This window comes from Gadus morhua, chromosome 5 (assembly GCF_902167405.1).
Source record: "Gadus morhua chromosome 5, gadMor3.0, whole genome shotgun sequence".
Lineage (NCBI taxonomy): Eukaryota > Metazoa > Chordata > Actinopteri > Gadiformes > Gadidae > Gadus > Gadus morhua.
The window spans coordinates 8,842,235-8,854,734 of record NC_044052.1 but is presented as its reverse complement, the minus strand read 5'-3'; the positions used below and the strand labels follow the sequence as shown (position 1 = coordinate 8,854,734).

At 53.3% G+C, this 12,500-nt stretch overlaps 1 protein-coding gene across 5 annotated transcripts in view; it reads right to left on the bottom strand.

The window, feature by feature from the left end:
* The window catches only part of ralgapa2 (Ral GTPase activating protein catalytic subunit alpha 2), a 108,771-nt gene that overhangs the window by 10,635 nt on the left and 85,636 nt on the right, over positions 1-12,500 (bottom strand). For all 5 annotated transcript variants that reach the window (XM_030357150.1, XM_030357149.1, XM_030357152.1 and 2 more), the window contains one exon: positions 57-181. In XM_030357150.1, the coding sequence (XP_030213010.1) occupies positions 57-181 (125 nt within the window). The remainder of the gene's footprint in view (positions 1-56; positions 182-12,500) is intronic.

Sequence of the window (12,500 nt, the reverse complement as noted above, 5' to 3'; positions counted from 1 at the left end):
GAGGGCGAGAGGGAGGGAGGGATGGGGAACAGGAAGGGGCGTGGTCCGATGCTCACCTGTCCCACTCATTGGATAGTAGCTGGGCGAGGGGGAGAAGACCTGCGAGGCAAAGTCTTCAAAGGTCATGACCTCTCTGTGGTTCTGGACGATGGCTTCCAGGTAGAGTGCCCGCTCTTCGTAGCTGACGCAGTCACGGTTAAGGAAAACACCGCGATGAACCACAACATTCAGCAGCTGCATTGGAACCCATCCCAACCATTTACCTTCCCAATGTAATTCGGTGTCACCTTCAACTGAACATTGGGTTATTTTAAGATCGATTCAAACCCCGACAACCACACCACTGCTCATTTATTGGCAGCTGAAGCAGATCTGTGCTCGCTGAGGAAGAAAGGAAAAAAAACAACAACTCAAATACATTTGCACCAGAGAGTTGAGATTGCTCTGCACCAGAAGTCTGCTTGCTCGATAGAGTGTGAGTGTGTGCGCCCGATCGTGTGTGAGCGTGTGCATGTGTGTGCGAGAGAATGCGTTGTGTTTGAACGCGCATACGAGAGAGAGAGATGGCAACAATCGAACCCAACACGGCTCCCAAAGGGGCAGGAAGAAGAGGGGGGCTGCCAAACAGGGAATCCAAATAGAGAAAGAAATAAACAACCCAACTAAACGAGCCTATGGAGGCGGGGCACTCCGGCCCCTCTCGTCCTCGCTCTCTCTCCCCGCTAATAGAAGCCCCGCTGGAGGCAGCGCTGCCCCCACCACCACCACCACCACCACCACCCCACCCTCGACACGCTGCCTGCCACTTCTCCGTGCCATCAGGGGGAAAATTGGAGCCATTTGAAATTCCGAGTGACAGGCAGCGAGTGGAGCCCGAGGAGCCGGCATGTAGGACGGATGGTCGGTTTTTGAATGTTTGGTGGTGGTGGTGGTGGTGGTGGTGGTAGGGAGAGGCTGGAAAATGGCTACAAAGCTGTGGCAGAGAAGCCTCTAATAGCTTTTATCATATCATTATCATAGCAATGCCGTTGCGCCAAGTCTGTTGCACAATGCGCTGTGTGAGTGTTGCTGTGCGTCGCCCAGTGGGCTCCTGTTATGTTATGTGACGTAATGTAATGTTATGTGTGTATGTATAATAATGCACTGATGGGTTTATTCTGGCTGTTGCGGTCACTTCCCCCTCCGCCCCCTCCCCCTCCCACCGGTCGATCAGTGCATGATCCAGAGCTCCAGCGCTGTGGCTGTAGGAGATAGGCTCGAGTGGGCTTGAGAGGCTGTGCTCTGGGCCCAGATAAGATGGGATGAGACAGTGGCTGGGCAGAGGGCCTCTGCTCTGGGCACGCGTCCCTGCACCCGGGAGCCAAGAGCCCCGGCGTGACCGATGGCTGGGAGGGAGCCGTGGCGAAACGGGGGAGACGCCGCGCACCTGAGCCGGGGACGCCGCCCACAGGGGGGGGGGGGGGGGGGGGGTTCTGGTGACAGAGTCAGAGGGCGAGAGAGAGAGAGAGAGAGAGAGAGAGAGAGAGAGAGAGAGAGAGAGAGAGAGAGAGAGAGAGAGAGAGAGTGAAAGAGAGAGGGCGAGAGAGGGCGAGAGAGAGAGAGAGAGAGAGAGAGAGAGAGAGAGAGAGAGAGAGAGAGAGAGAGAGAGAGAGAGAGAGAGAGAGAGAGAGAGAGAGAGAGAGAGAGACAGAGAGAGAGAGACAGAGAGAGAGAGAGAGAGACAGGTCAGAGATTCAGGACGACTGGGAGGGAGGGGGTGGACCCTCTGTGGGAGGGTTTTCTGTTCGACTCCAGAGCCCATATCGGCTCCTTAGTGACTCTGCAAACACACCGCACACACACACCTGCACCTGGATACAAGCGTCTGGACCAAATGAGCCAATAGCAGGTCCTCCCCTCTCCACACTGGAAGGAGGTTTCACACCTCGGTCGGGTGTGCATCACGGCCATCTTGTCACTTTCAAATAAAAGCTGCGTCAACTGCAGTGTGGCTGCAGGTTGTAACCAAGGTGAGTGTGAGGTAAAGGGGGGGGGGGGGGGGGGGGGGGGGGGAGCAGTTCATAACGGGTGTCAAGAGGAGAGGACAGAATGTGCCTGGATTAAAAAGTAGAAGGTAAGATGGGGGGGGGGGGGGGGGGAGATCAGATGAGACGTAGAGAAAAGCGAGAGAGGGAGAGATAGAGTCACAGGGAAGTAGTGGAGAGAGAAAGGCAGCTTCAGCACAGCGTGGGTCAACAGTGCCATATGGCTGTCCATTATCAGAGATGCAGATGACTGGGGTCCTGTTGAGATTCCTAAAGCAAATATTGACTCCAGCTGGAGCGGGCGCTCTCTCTCTCTCCCTCCCTGACACACGCTTCTCCTTCAGCACTCCCTTCCGCTAAAGCCTTCATCAGAGAGAGAGAGAGAGAGAGAGAGAGAGAGAGGTCAGAGATTCAGGACGACCGGGAGGGAGGGGGTGGACCCTCTGTTGGAGGGTTTTCTGTTCAACTCCAGAGAGAGAGAGAGAGAGAGAGAGAGAGAGAGAGAGAGAGAGAGAGAGAGAGAGAGAGAGAGAGAGAGAGAGAGAGAGAGAGAAAGATTCAGACAGACCTGACTGACCAACAGAGTGAGACAGAGACAATCTCGATGCCATAATACAACATAAAGCTTGGGTGTGAAGAAAAGCCCGGTAGCCATCATCATTGTTAGTAAACCGGTGCAGTGGGCACTGGGTGGAGGTGGAAAGGAGGTTGAGGTGGGTGGTGGGGGTAAAAGGTATTTTCGAGACGGGGGAGTGAAGGCACAGCCATAATCAGCTCACTTAAGTAAATGCGCGATGCTATCCGTGTGTAGAAATTGCTGCACAGAAATCAGGCCCTAATGTACGCCAGGGGGGAGAGAGGAGAGAGAGAGGGGGGTCTGACTGGCCCTCTCCCTCCCTCCCTCTCTCTCTCTCTCTCTCTCTCTCTCTCTCTCTCTCTCTCTCTCTCTCTCTCTCTCTCTCTCTCTCTCTCTCTCTCTCTCTCTCTCTCTCTCTCTCTCTCTCTCTCTCTCTCTCTCTCTCCCCCCCTCTCTCTCCCTCTCTCTCTCATCTTCCTGCTCATCTCTAATTACTAAGCCACGGGCACAGCCTGTTCCCCCCTGCATATGCACGGTAACTTAATCAACGCACAATGACGCAGAAAAAGGACTGCGTTTCAGGAGCGCATATTAGGGCAACATTTCACACAGACACAGACTCTCTGACACTAAACTCGCTTTTCTGGGAGCCACTACCCCCCCCGGCTGTTTTGTCAGTGAGGGTGGGGGGTGGGGGGGGGGGTGAGTGAGTGTCAGGAGGGCGGTTGAAAACCAAAACAAAAGTTGGGTCTTCTGGCATCTTCAACAGTCGCTTCTCCCCTGGATTGAGTCGAGTCATGCCAAAGATTGCTCCCTCCCGAAGGTGAATGAGCAGCCATCGCCACACCGTGCCTCCATAAGCCCGGGTACAAGCGGAGATCAAGCCACTGAACAACGCAACGGACTCTGTTGATGCTAACCACTGTTATTAGACCGATGGATCGGTGCACTAAAACTCCAACAGTTTGTCCTCAAATCAAGACCCCTGCCTCAGGATAACAGGAGAGCTGGGTAATGATGTTGATGTTTTGTCCTTGTCCTCCCCCCCCCCCCCCCCACCGTCCCTCTCCCCTGGTCCTCCTAATAAACCACCGCCCAATTCAGCAGTGGGATAACTGTCATTTACAGCTGCCAAGCAACAGGGAGAGCCGACAGCCAGAGCGTGTTCCAGACCACTCTGGGAATTGCCGAGAAAGAACGGGGCCTGCAGCCGCGCTACGAGCCGCTGCGTTCCCATTAGAGGGAGCGCGGGCAGAGAGGGTGGGACCGTCAACGGAGCGCGGCTACTGTTCAGGTCTAGAGGTGGTGCTGGTGGTGCTGGTAGTGGTGGTGGCGCTGGTGGTGCTGGTGGTGGGGGAGGTCTGAAGGCTTGCTTTGATGTGACCCAACAGACCGGAACATTTTGAATGAAATTCAGAGACTACAAGTGGTGGAAATAAATGATTAGAGTGCAATTCCAATCCGACCCCCCCAGAGAAGACATTTGCATATGGTAAGGCTTTTCCCCAATCCCAAAAGGTTGTTACCCGTCCCATTATTTTGCCTCTGCAGTGCTACTGTGGAAAATGCTTGTGCTGTTCAGTGTGTGTGTGTGTGTGTGTGTCTGTTCGTTATCAAAGTCCATGTCTGTAATGGCAACTATTCCTCAAGTTGAATAAAAAAAACCACATGGTGACAAATTCAATTTCCAAAATTGAATTCAGTTCAATTCTAGCAGAAATGTTTCTTTGTAGAAATGTGTGTGCGTGTGTGTGCGTGTGCGTGTGCGTGTGTGTGTGTGTGTGTGTGGCGGAAAACAAACACTAACACACTTGTGTATGCACACGTCAGCGTACGTACTTCCACATACGTGGGGCGGCATATCTATGTGTGGGGGTGTGGGGAAGGGGGGGGTTGGGCATCTATGCATCCATATGCATGTGTGCGAGCATGTGGGTGTTGTCCAGATGGCAGCAGGGGGGGGAGCTGAGGCATAGGGGAGTGGCGGGGGTCAAGCATCTTTGTGGATCAAAGCCAAGGTCAGGGCAGCAGCAGTGGCCCATGTTCAAGGTGAATGGAGGCCTCAGAGGGCTCTTCATTAGCAGGCTGCTCCAGCCCTACAGGACCCCAACCGCCAACCAACCGCTCATCTGTCCCGTCCTCATCCACTCCCTCCCTCTCTCTGCCGCTCCCTCTCTCTCTTTACCTCTAACTCCCACTCCTCTTCCATCTCTTGCTCCACAGGGACTTAGAGAGCGAAGATGCTAGTAAACTGGTTACTCCACCCAAACCGCCACACCCACCCCCCTACCCAAACACACACACACATAATGTATGAGCATAATTAGTGGCCATTTCTGCACATATAAACATAAAAGCGACCCCCTTCCACCCACACACACACACACACACACCCACCCTAAAAGGGCCTGGCGTGACCCTTGAACCAGTGTCTCTCCAGAGAGTAGCATCCTCAGCCACACCGGCCAGTCCCGTCCCTTTGTGCTCCCCAGCTCCATCCCCCCCCCCCCCCCCCCCCCCCCCCCCCCCCCCCCCCACTCCAGGCAGACTTCACACCACTTCTGCCCCCTGACCCGTGCACAACACACTCTCTCACACACTCTCTTTGTACACTCCCCTCCCCACACACACACACACACACACACACACACACTCACAAACACGCACCCACAAAGAAACCCTTAGCGAGCGGAAAATGTGTTTGCATATATCTGCCGCTAGGACCGACGGCGTGTTGATTTATTCACACTAAAAAGTGGATGAGATGGTTGGGCGGGTTAGCCAATAACTCACACTCTGTTGTTTCTACACTCGCGTTGGAGACGCGAATAGAGAACACACACGCACACACACACGGCTGAGGTCATCTGCAGATAGGGCCGCCCAGTGTGGGGTCCGCACAGGGGCAGATTAGCCATGCAGTGCGTCAGACCCCGGTCCTGGGGTTTAGACATGTAGCCACCTCTAAAGCCCCCAGCGGTCATTGTTCTGCGGAGGACTTGGAGGATCAGCAGTCTCGCAGGAACACCGGGGACCGGGTTGAGATATGAGCCACTGTTGAAGGCCGAGCGGTGGACCGGGGCTGTGCGAGCACGGTTGCCCAACATGTGGGTCCACAAGTCAGTAAAGCAATGTGTACCGCAGGGTGTGGGCGACGAGCTCAATAACATTCACGACATCGTCTACAATAGAAAATAAACTAATCATAATAATATCGACGACATATCGACACGCTCATTGCAAAGATCCTACCAAAGCATAAAGATCAGCAGGCGCGGGGCTAGGGGGGTGGGGTAGGAGCAGGTTGGGGCGAGGCGGGGGGAGAGGCACTCCTGCCTGCAGTCCCTCAGAGCCGGGAGCCAAGGTTAATCCTGTTTGGAGAAGCCCGGGCTAAAGAGAGCCTCTCCTGGTGAAGAGGGGACGGTTTAGAGGCGAGGTGGAGGGTGCCTCTGGGTGCTTGACCCACCTTGCTCCCTCTCCCCTTCCCTCTCCAAACCCTCCCCCTCCCTCCCGCCCCCTTGGCTCTCCTCCGTCGGGCCCCCACATCTGTCAATTAACCTGGGCCAATCAGCTTGACCTTGGTGAGTAGAAGAGTCCAGGAGTAGCTCGCAGCCACATTGACTCCCTGCAGGCCCGTAATTGGCCAGTTAGGAGGGGGAGGTGAAAAGGGATCGGGGGAGGGGAGGAGGGGGAGCGGGTTGGTTTAGGGGGTGCCGTCGAGAGGTGAGTCCAAGGCAAGCAGAGGCAGGCGGTGGCGCGTGGCCGCTGCGTTCTGGGTGAGGGAGCGGCGTCGGCTCACAGCTGAACCGCACACCGTTTCGTGCGTTCCTCCAAAGTCAAAATCAAATCTGTGATTATGGATCCACTGGGAAGGCATCTGGAGGCGTCGTCTATTAAGAAGAAATGCCAACGTGAATAAATGAGTAAATGTTGGTGTTTTGATGGTGTTGATGGTGTTGAATCTTCCCATGCAGTACGGGAGATCCAGGCTATAAGAGGGTGAAGGTCTGAGATGGGGAGGCACGGCACAGCGCTGCGCCCGGTAACTCCACTGTCCAACGGTGGGATTATTGACAGTGATGCGACGCAGCGTGGTGTGACATCGCTGGGAGATGTTGTCGTTTCTGGGAGTCAGTGATGTGCTCAAAGTGTGGTCATTCAATATGGCAAGGGGGGAAAAAAGGAAAAATGGCGGCAGATCGAATGATGGCGAATCTACAGAGCGGGAAATGGAAAGGATCCATAGAAAAAAAAAACGAAAAACTAGTGAAATAACTGTATCGAGCAAAGGGGGAAGGGGGGTATATGGGGTGATGGATAGAGATAGGGACAGAAAGCAGGGGAAGAAGGGAGGTAAAAGAATGACGGAGAAAGGAGGACAGGTGTTGATTGGCGCGAGGGCCGGGCGGTGAGTTCCAGCAATACCTGTTGTCACAGCGCGGCCCAGGGTGTGAAGCCTGTCTCAGCGGAAGGGCTTTGGAGGTGCGAGGTGATTATGAGAAGCAGTGCAAGGGAGGGAGGGAGACACAGACACAGGCACAGGTAGACGGAAAGTAACTGGCAGAAAAAAAGAGAAAGAGAAGGAATGACTCCATCTCTGTGACACTCGGAGACCCACAAGGAGTGGCAGGTGTTGCAATAAATTAAGCTTCAAGACAAACAACCAATCAGGAAGGCTTAAGAGACGAGGCAACGCACAAAAGTAAGATGTGTGTGCGGTTGTGTGTGCGCGTGCGACGCGTGCATGTGAATACCTGTCATTTCCATTTACTTTTGAAGCTACGTAAACCCTGGTGTCTCATTATTATCTGTTTTTTTCGCAGCAGATGCAGCAGCAAAATAGCAAGCTTTGGAGTGTGCCGAAGTCCCATAATGACAAGTGTAGGTGTTTGTATGTCCTGTTCCGTCAGAGTGCGTGTGTGTTCGCTGCGCTCCACAGACCTATGCACACAGGCCCCGCTAGCAAAGGGGCTTTTCACCGAGGTATAACAAGTAGCCTAATTAGGAGCGGGTTCAGGAAGCAGGTGTTCTCACGGCCCCTCCCCCACCCAGCGCACCAAAAGCAATCCGGTCCGACCGTAAGCCCAGGTTAATGACACCTCACGAGAGTCCCCCCCCCCCCCCCCACTCCACCAAGTACCAGCGTCTCACGTTCCCACCTCTGACACAGTCCATCTGGGGATTCAGTCACAGGGGGGACAGGGGGACGGGGGGGCGGGGGACGGGGGGATTTACGGCGCTGACATCACCGCTGTGCCCTGTGACATCATCCCTGCCCATCAGTGATTTCAGGTTTGACGGCGGTTTGCAGACGCACCTTTTTGAATGTCTGCCGGGCTGGCATGACCTGGGGATTTATGGGGCGACTGGTGGAAGTGAAGTTACCCATTTCCCCCCTCGAATGCCAGGCTCCTGGGAGCCCCCCCTTCCCCCGGGGGGGGGCACTAAATATCGATCGGCACTCGGCGACAAATCACGAGGCGAGCACCTCCAACGAGGTCGACGTTGGCAATAGAGCAGACATACTGCGCTGCGATGGTCGTTTGTGTAGGTTAATAGCGTCGTCTATGGATGATATAAGCAGCGAGCCGTCAAACTAAATTCCTTACCGGTAAGATCAGAAAAATACAATTTGTCGCGGCGTGATTCAGTCGCTGAAACATGAATGCAATTAAGGACACTGGGGGAGGGGGTGGGGGGGGTGGGTGTGTGCTGTTGAGCGGTGGGCCTGGTACCGATCTCCCTTTCAAAGGAGCCCATGTCTCCATTGATGAGCACTAACGGCGCGGCCTCAGATGTGAAGCACAATGGACCGACATGATTAATCAAACACAGAACCCTTTACAGTCAGCCCAGTCCTCTCTGCTGCGCATTAACAGAAAGTCATAATACGATGAGCCACAAAGGGCTGCCGAGGGATGAAGATGAACAGATACACTGGTGTGGCTGGGCTAGGTGCTACGGATCACTGAGACGCCCTGCTCGGCTCGCTCTGTTGGCCAGGAAGACTAGACCAGTCTCACGCTGGATGTAGATAATCTGGGTCAATACATTGTCTTTATTGGTTTCTGTTTGCCACTATCAATTAAGTACAGATTAATTTAATGGTTTAATCGATCAATTTGTGAATATCAGACATGAAGCCGACCGTCCAGAGTTGAACAGGAAAGCCAAGGTTTACTAATAATGAATATCCATTCAATCGATCGAACAAGGGATAACATTATCAATCTTTCGCATATCTAGTTTTCACATCAACCTGCATAGCTCTAGCAGAGCAAGTTCAACTACAGACCGTTTTACACTGTACAATACACTCTTGACACCGTAATCGCCAGAGGAGCAAAGCCAAGTCAGGCTGAAAGCCCTCCCCTGATTTTTTTCTTTTTTAACCCTATGTTAACACTTACCAGACAAGCACTAATTAAATATTTAAGCTAAACGGGCCATGGCCTCTGCAATTTTAATGATGCTCTCTGCCGCATGCGAGGGCAGAATAAGAGCGGGGGCGCACAGGGAAAAGACATGGCGCCTCTGTCCACCTCGCCGGGCCGAGACGTAGGGCCGACACTTCCTCTTGTTCATCAGTCTCATCGCTCCAATTAAGTTGTCTGGCCATAGGCAGGAAGGCCAGGCATTTGGCGAGAATGCTAATGATGAACGCAGGGTTATGTATGACCACCGTGGCCCTGAATGCTTGTGTGTGTGTGTGTGTCTGTGTGGGGGGGGGGGGACAGAAGGTTAGTTTCCAAGGGGGCCGTCGGTGTATTCATTTGCCCTCAGAACCACATTTTAGTCATATTTCAATCAAGTCCATTATGCGCCTCATAAAGACCGAGCTCTTATCCTAAAATTACATATGCAGAGAGCCCTGTTGGGCCAATTTGTCCTCCAGATGAATTTGCCCATACGCTGGAAATTAAAATGATGACTGAATAGCTGCATGTTGGCGGAGTGCGCCGCGAATAAATGACTGTGGCTCATGACGGACGCAGAGATGACTGCCACAAGATTATTCTCTCCTCCCTGTTCTTGGTTTCAAACAGATTGATTCTCCACTCCCCGGGAGAAGCCCTGTGAAAGGGGGGGCGCCATCAGGCAAGGAAATAGTAACGGCGGTTTTAATGTCATTTCCTGCCTGCCATTAATTTCTTCTTATCTCTTCCTGTTTTTCTCACGTCTCAGGCTTCCATTTTCCCTGATAGGGGGCTTATGGTGGTGGAACAGGCCCCGGGGGAGGTGAGATGGGCTGGGTGAGGGGCACGGGAGATGCCCTCAGACTGGGGGCCCAGCTCCCTCTACCTGAATTATCACAAGGGATCTCAACAATGACAAAAGGGAATATTTAATCACACACACACACACACACACACACACACACACACACACACACACACACACACACACACACACACACACACACACACACACACACACACACTCACAGATAGAGAGCAAGAGAGAAGAGAGAGAGAGGGAGAGAGAGACACTCGCCCCTTGCACAACCATAGGCAAGAAAGAAAATAGACTTATGTGTTGGCAACAGCTTTTTCCTAATCCTCGCCCCGGGGCTGTATTGTGCAGTGAAGCAGGCTATTACATGGCAACAATTAGGGGGGCTGCAGCCCAACACCTGGTCGTCTCCCATTCTGGTCCTTCAGAAGCAGCTGACTGTACAGTCTCATGGCCAGGTGGCCCTCCTTCAATGACATTATCTAGTCACTCCAGGGTTAATCAGGAGCCTGCCGTTGCCCAATGGGCCTGCATGGAACCCCCCATTCAGCCTGCCAAGCTTTCACGGAGAACGCCTGGGACACAGACAATGTTGTTCTTAAAAAACACGTTCGACTTGCCTCAAATTGTTCAAACTTGGAGAGGGGAGCCCACATAATCAAATGGCGGGTGGACCGGGGCTGACGTCTAAGGGCCCCTCAGATTTGCGGCCTGAGGTTCCGAGGCTCGGCGCCCGATTGGCCTGCGCCGCCGCCCGACGGCACGCCCACTGTGCATCCTGCAGATTATAATGGAGCCTTTTCATGGCCGCACAAAAACAGATGGAGGAGCGGGAAGTGCTATACATCCAGGCAGACGGGTGACAATGGGAGTGGGGGGGGCAGGGGGGGGGGTAGCGTGGGGGGGGGGGGGGGGGGGGGGGCAGGGGGTGGCGGCAGCGGGGAGAGGGACTGGATTTTGTCAAAGTCGGCAGATACAAAAACAAGTGGGAGTAGTTGGAGCGGCCCTGGCTATATCAGAGCGCACAATGCCCCCCCATTCCAAAGCCCCCTGGCTGGGAGATCTGAGGGTAAATAATGTTCATTAGAATAACAAAAGCTATAGATTTGTACCCAAATCTGCTGCAGTCTCATCAATAGTAATTAGAGGCTATACATAGCTAATGAAGGTGTGCACACCACATAAAAACAAAAGCTGGAGAGAGCCGTTAAAAAAGATTAAATTCAACCCACCACAGCTCGCTAGGACAAGTGCAGCTCGCGGACAAAGAGTGTCCAGCGATTCAAACAGCAAACGAGAAGAAACTGCAAAAATAAGGGGAAAACTAAATGAATAAACACAGCGAGAGACGCTAATCACATGTGACTGTACGCTAACTCTAATGTTATGATATGGTGGCGCAAAGCCGCCGCGCTAAGAGGGTTACACGTCTTGAGCTGATTAAGGGGGGGGAAGGGGGGGAGATCTGCTGAAATAGTTGCCAGTTGCTAAAAAAACACTTTTTCTTTTTCCCTTCTCCAGACATCAAACGGGCGATGGTGGCGGAGCGCGTCCGCTCGCTGACGCTGGACAGACACACAGACCTGAGCCAATGTTCCTTAGTGCTTCTCGTCCAGCCTCGACCGGCACTTGACAATGGAACACAGACTATCAGCATTAACACATCAAAGGGGTGCGTTCTGCAAGAAGGAGCGCACAATGCGCAGCGATGCACACTTCAGTGTGTTTTTGTTTTTGTTATGGCTTTGTTTTGCCCTGCCTCTCAATGCATAAAATTCCATTTAGTGCAAAAATGCAAATGCTGCAGAGGGCACAAGGGGACCCTTTAAAGAGGAGGACAATGGACACGGGCCAGGGAAGGAGCAGCCACTGCCTTTGAACTGTTTAAAGAGACATTAACGTGCAACTTATAAATAATCAACCGTTCCCTTCTTAAAAACAGCCAATTAAGTCTGTGACATTAAAAGCAACATGGCCTTCTGTAGACGGAGTGGGGGGGGGGGGGGGAATCAAATTCTCCTCTCATTATCATAAAAAGGAAGTGGAAAAACGAACGGGCATTTACGGACAAAGAAACCAATAATGTCACAAGGTGTCCTCTACAAAAGAGTCCCCCAAAACCTCAGGCCACATCAGACGGCGAGAGATTCCAGGGGAAAGCGCTGAGTGACATTTTGATGACATTTCCCAGCAGCATTCAACACCGTCTCCGGCCGGCGTCAGAAATATCTGTGGATATGCTTGAATGTGAAACAGCGGCGGGGTCGGGGGCTGTTGGCAGTTTCAAGGCGGGGGTGGAGGGGGGGGGCTCTGTTCAGGGGAGCCACTGATGAGGAGCCCAGGGCCGGGAGATTGAATGGTAATCACTGGAGCACAGATAATGGATGATTGAAGGGTCTTTCCACGCCGCTGTCCGATTTCAATATCAGAGAGGTCCTAGCATGGGGATTCTTATCGGGGACGGTGGGCCAAACAAAGGGGAGCCGGCCGTGAAATACGGTCTCCCAACACAGGCACACGACCAATGCCGATTAGCAGTCGGATAAAAGCACAGAAACAGAAAAACGGCCGCCGCCACCGCGGCGTGGGCTGGACAAAGGGCCGTCCGTTGACTCGCGACAAGAGAGCGATAGAGGGAGGCAGTAACACAGACGGAGACACAGAGA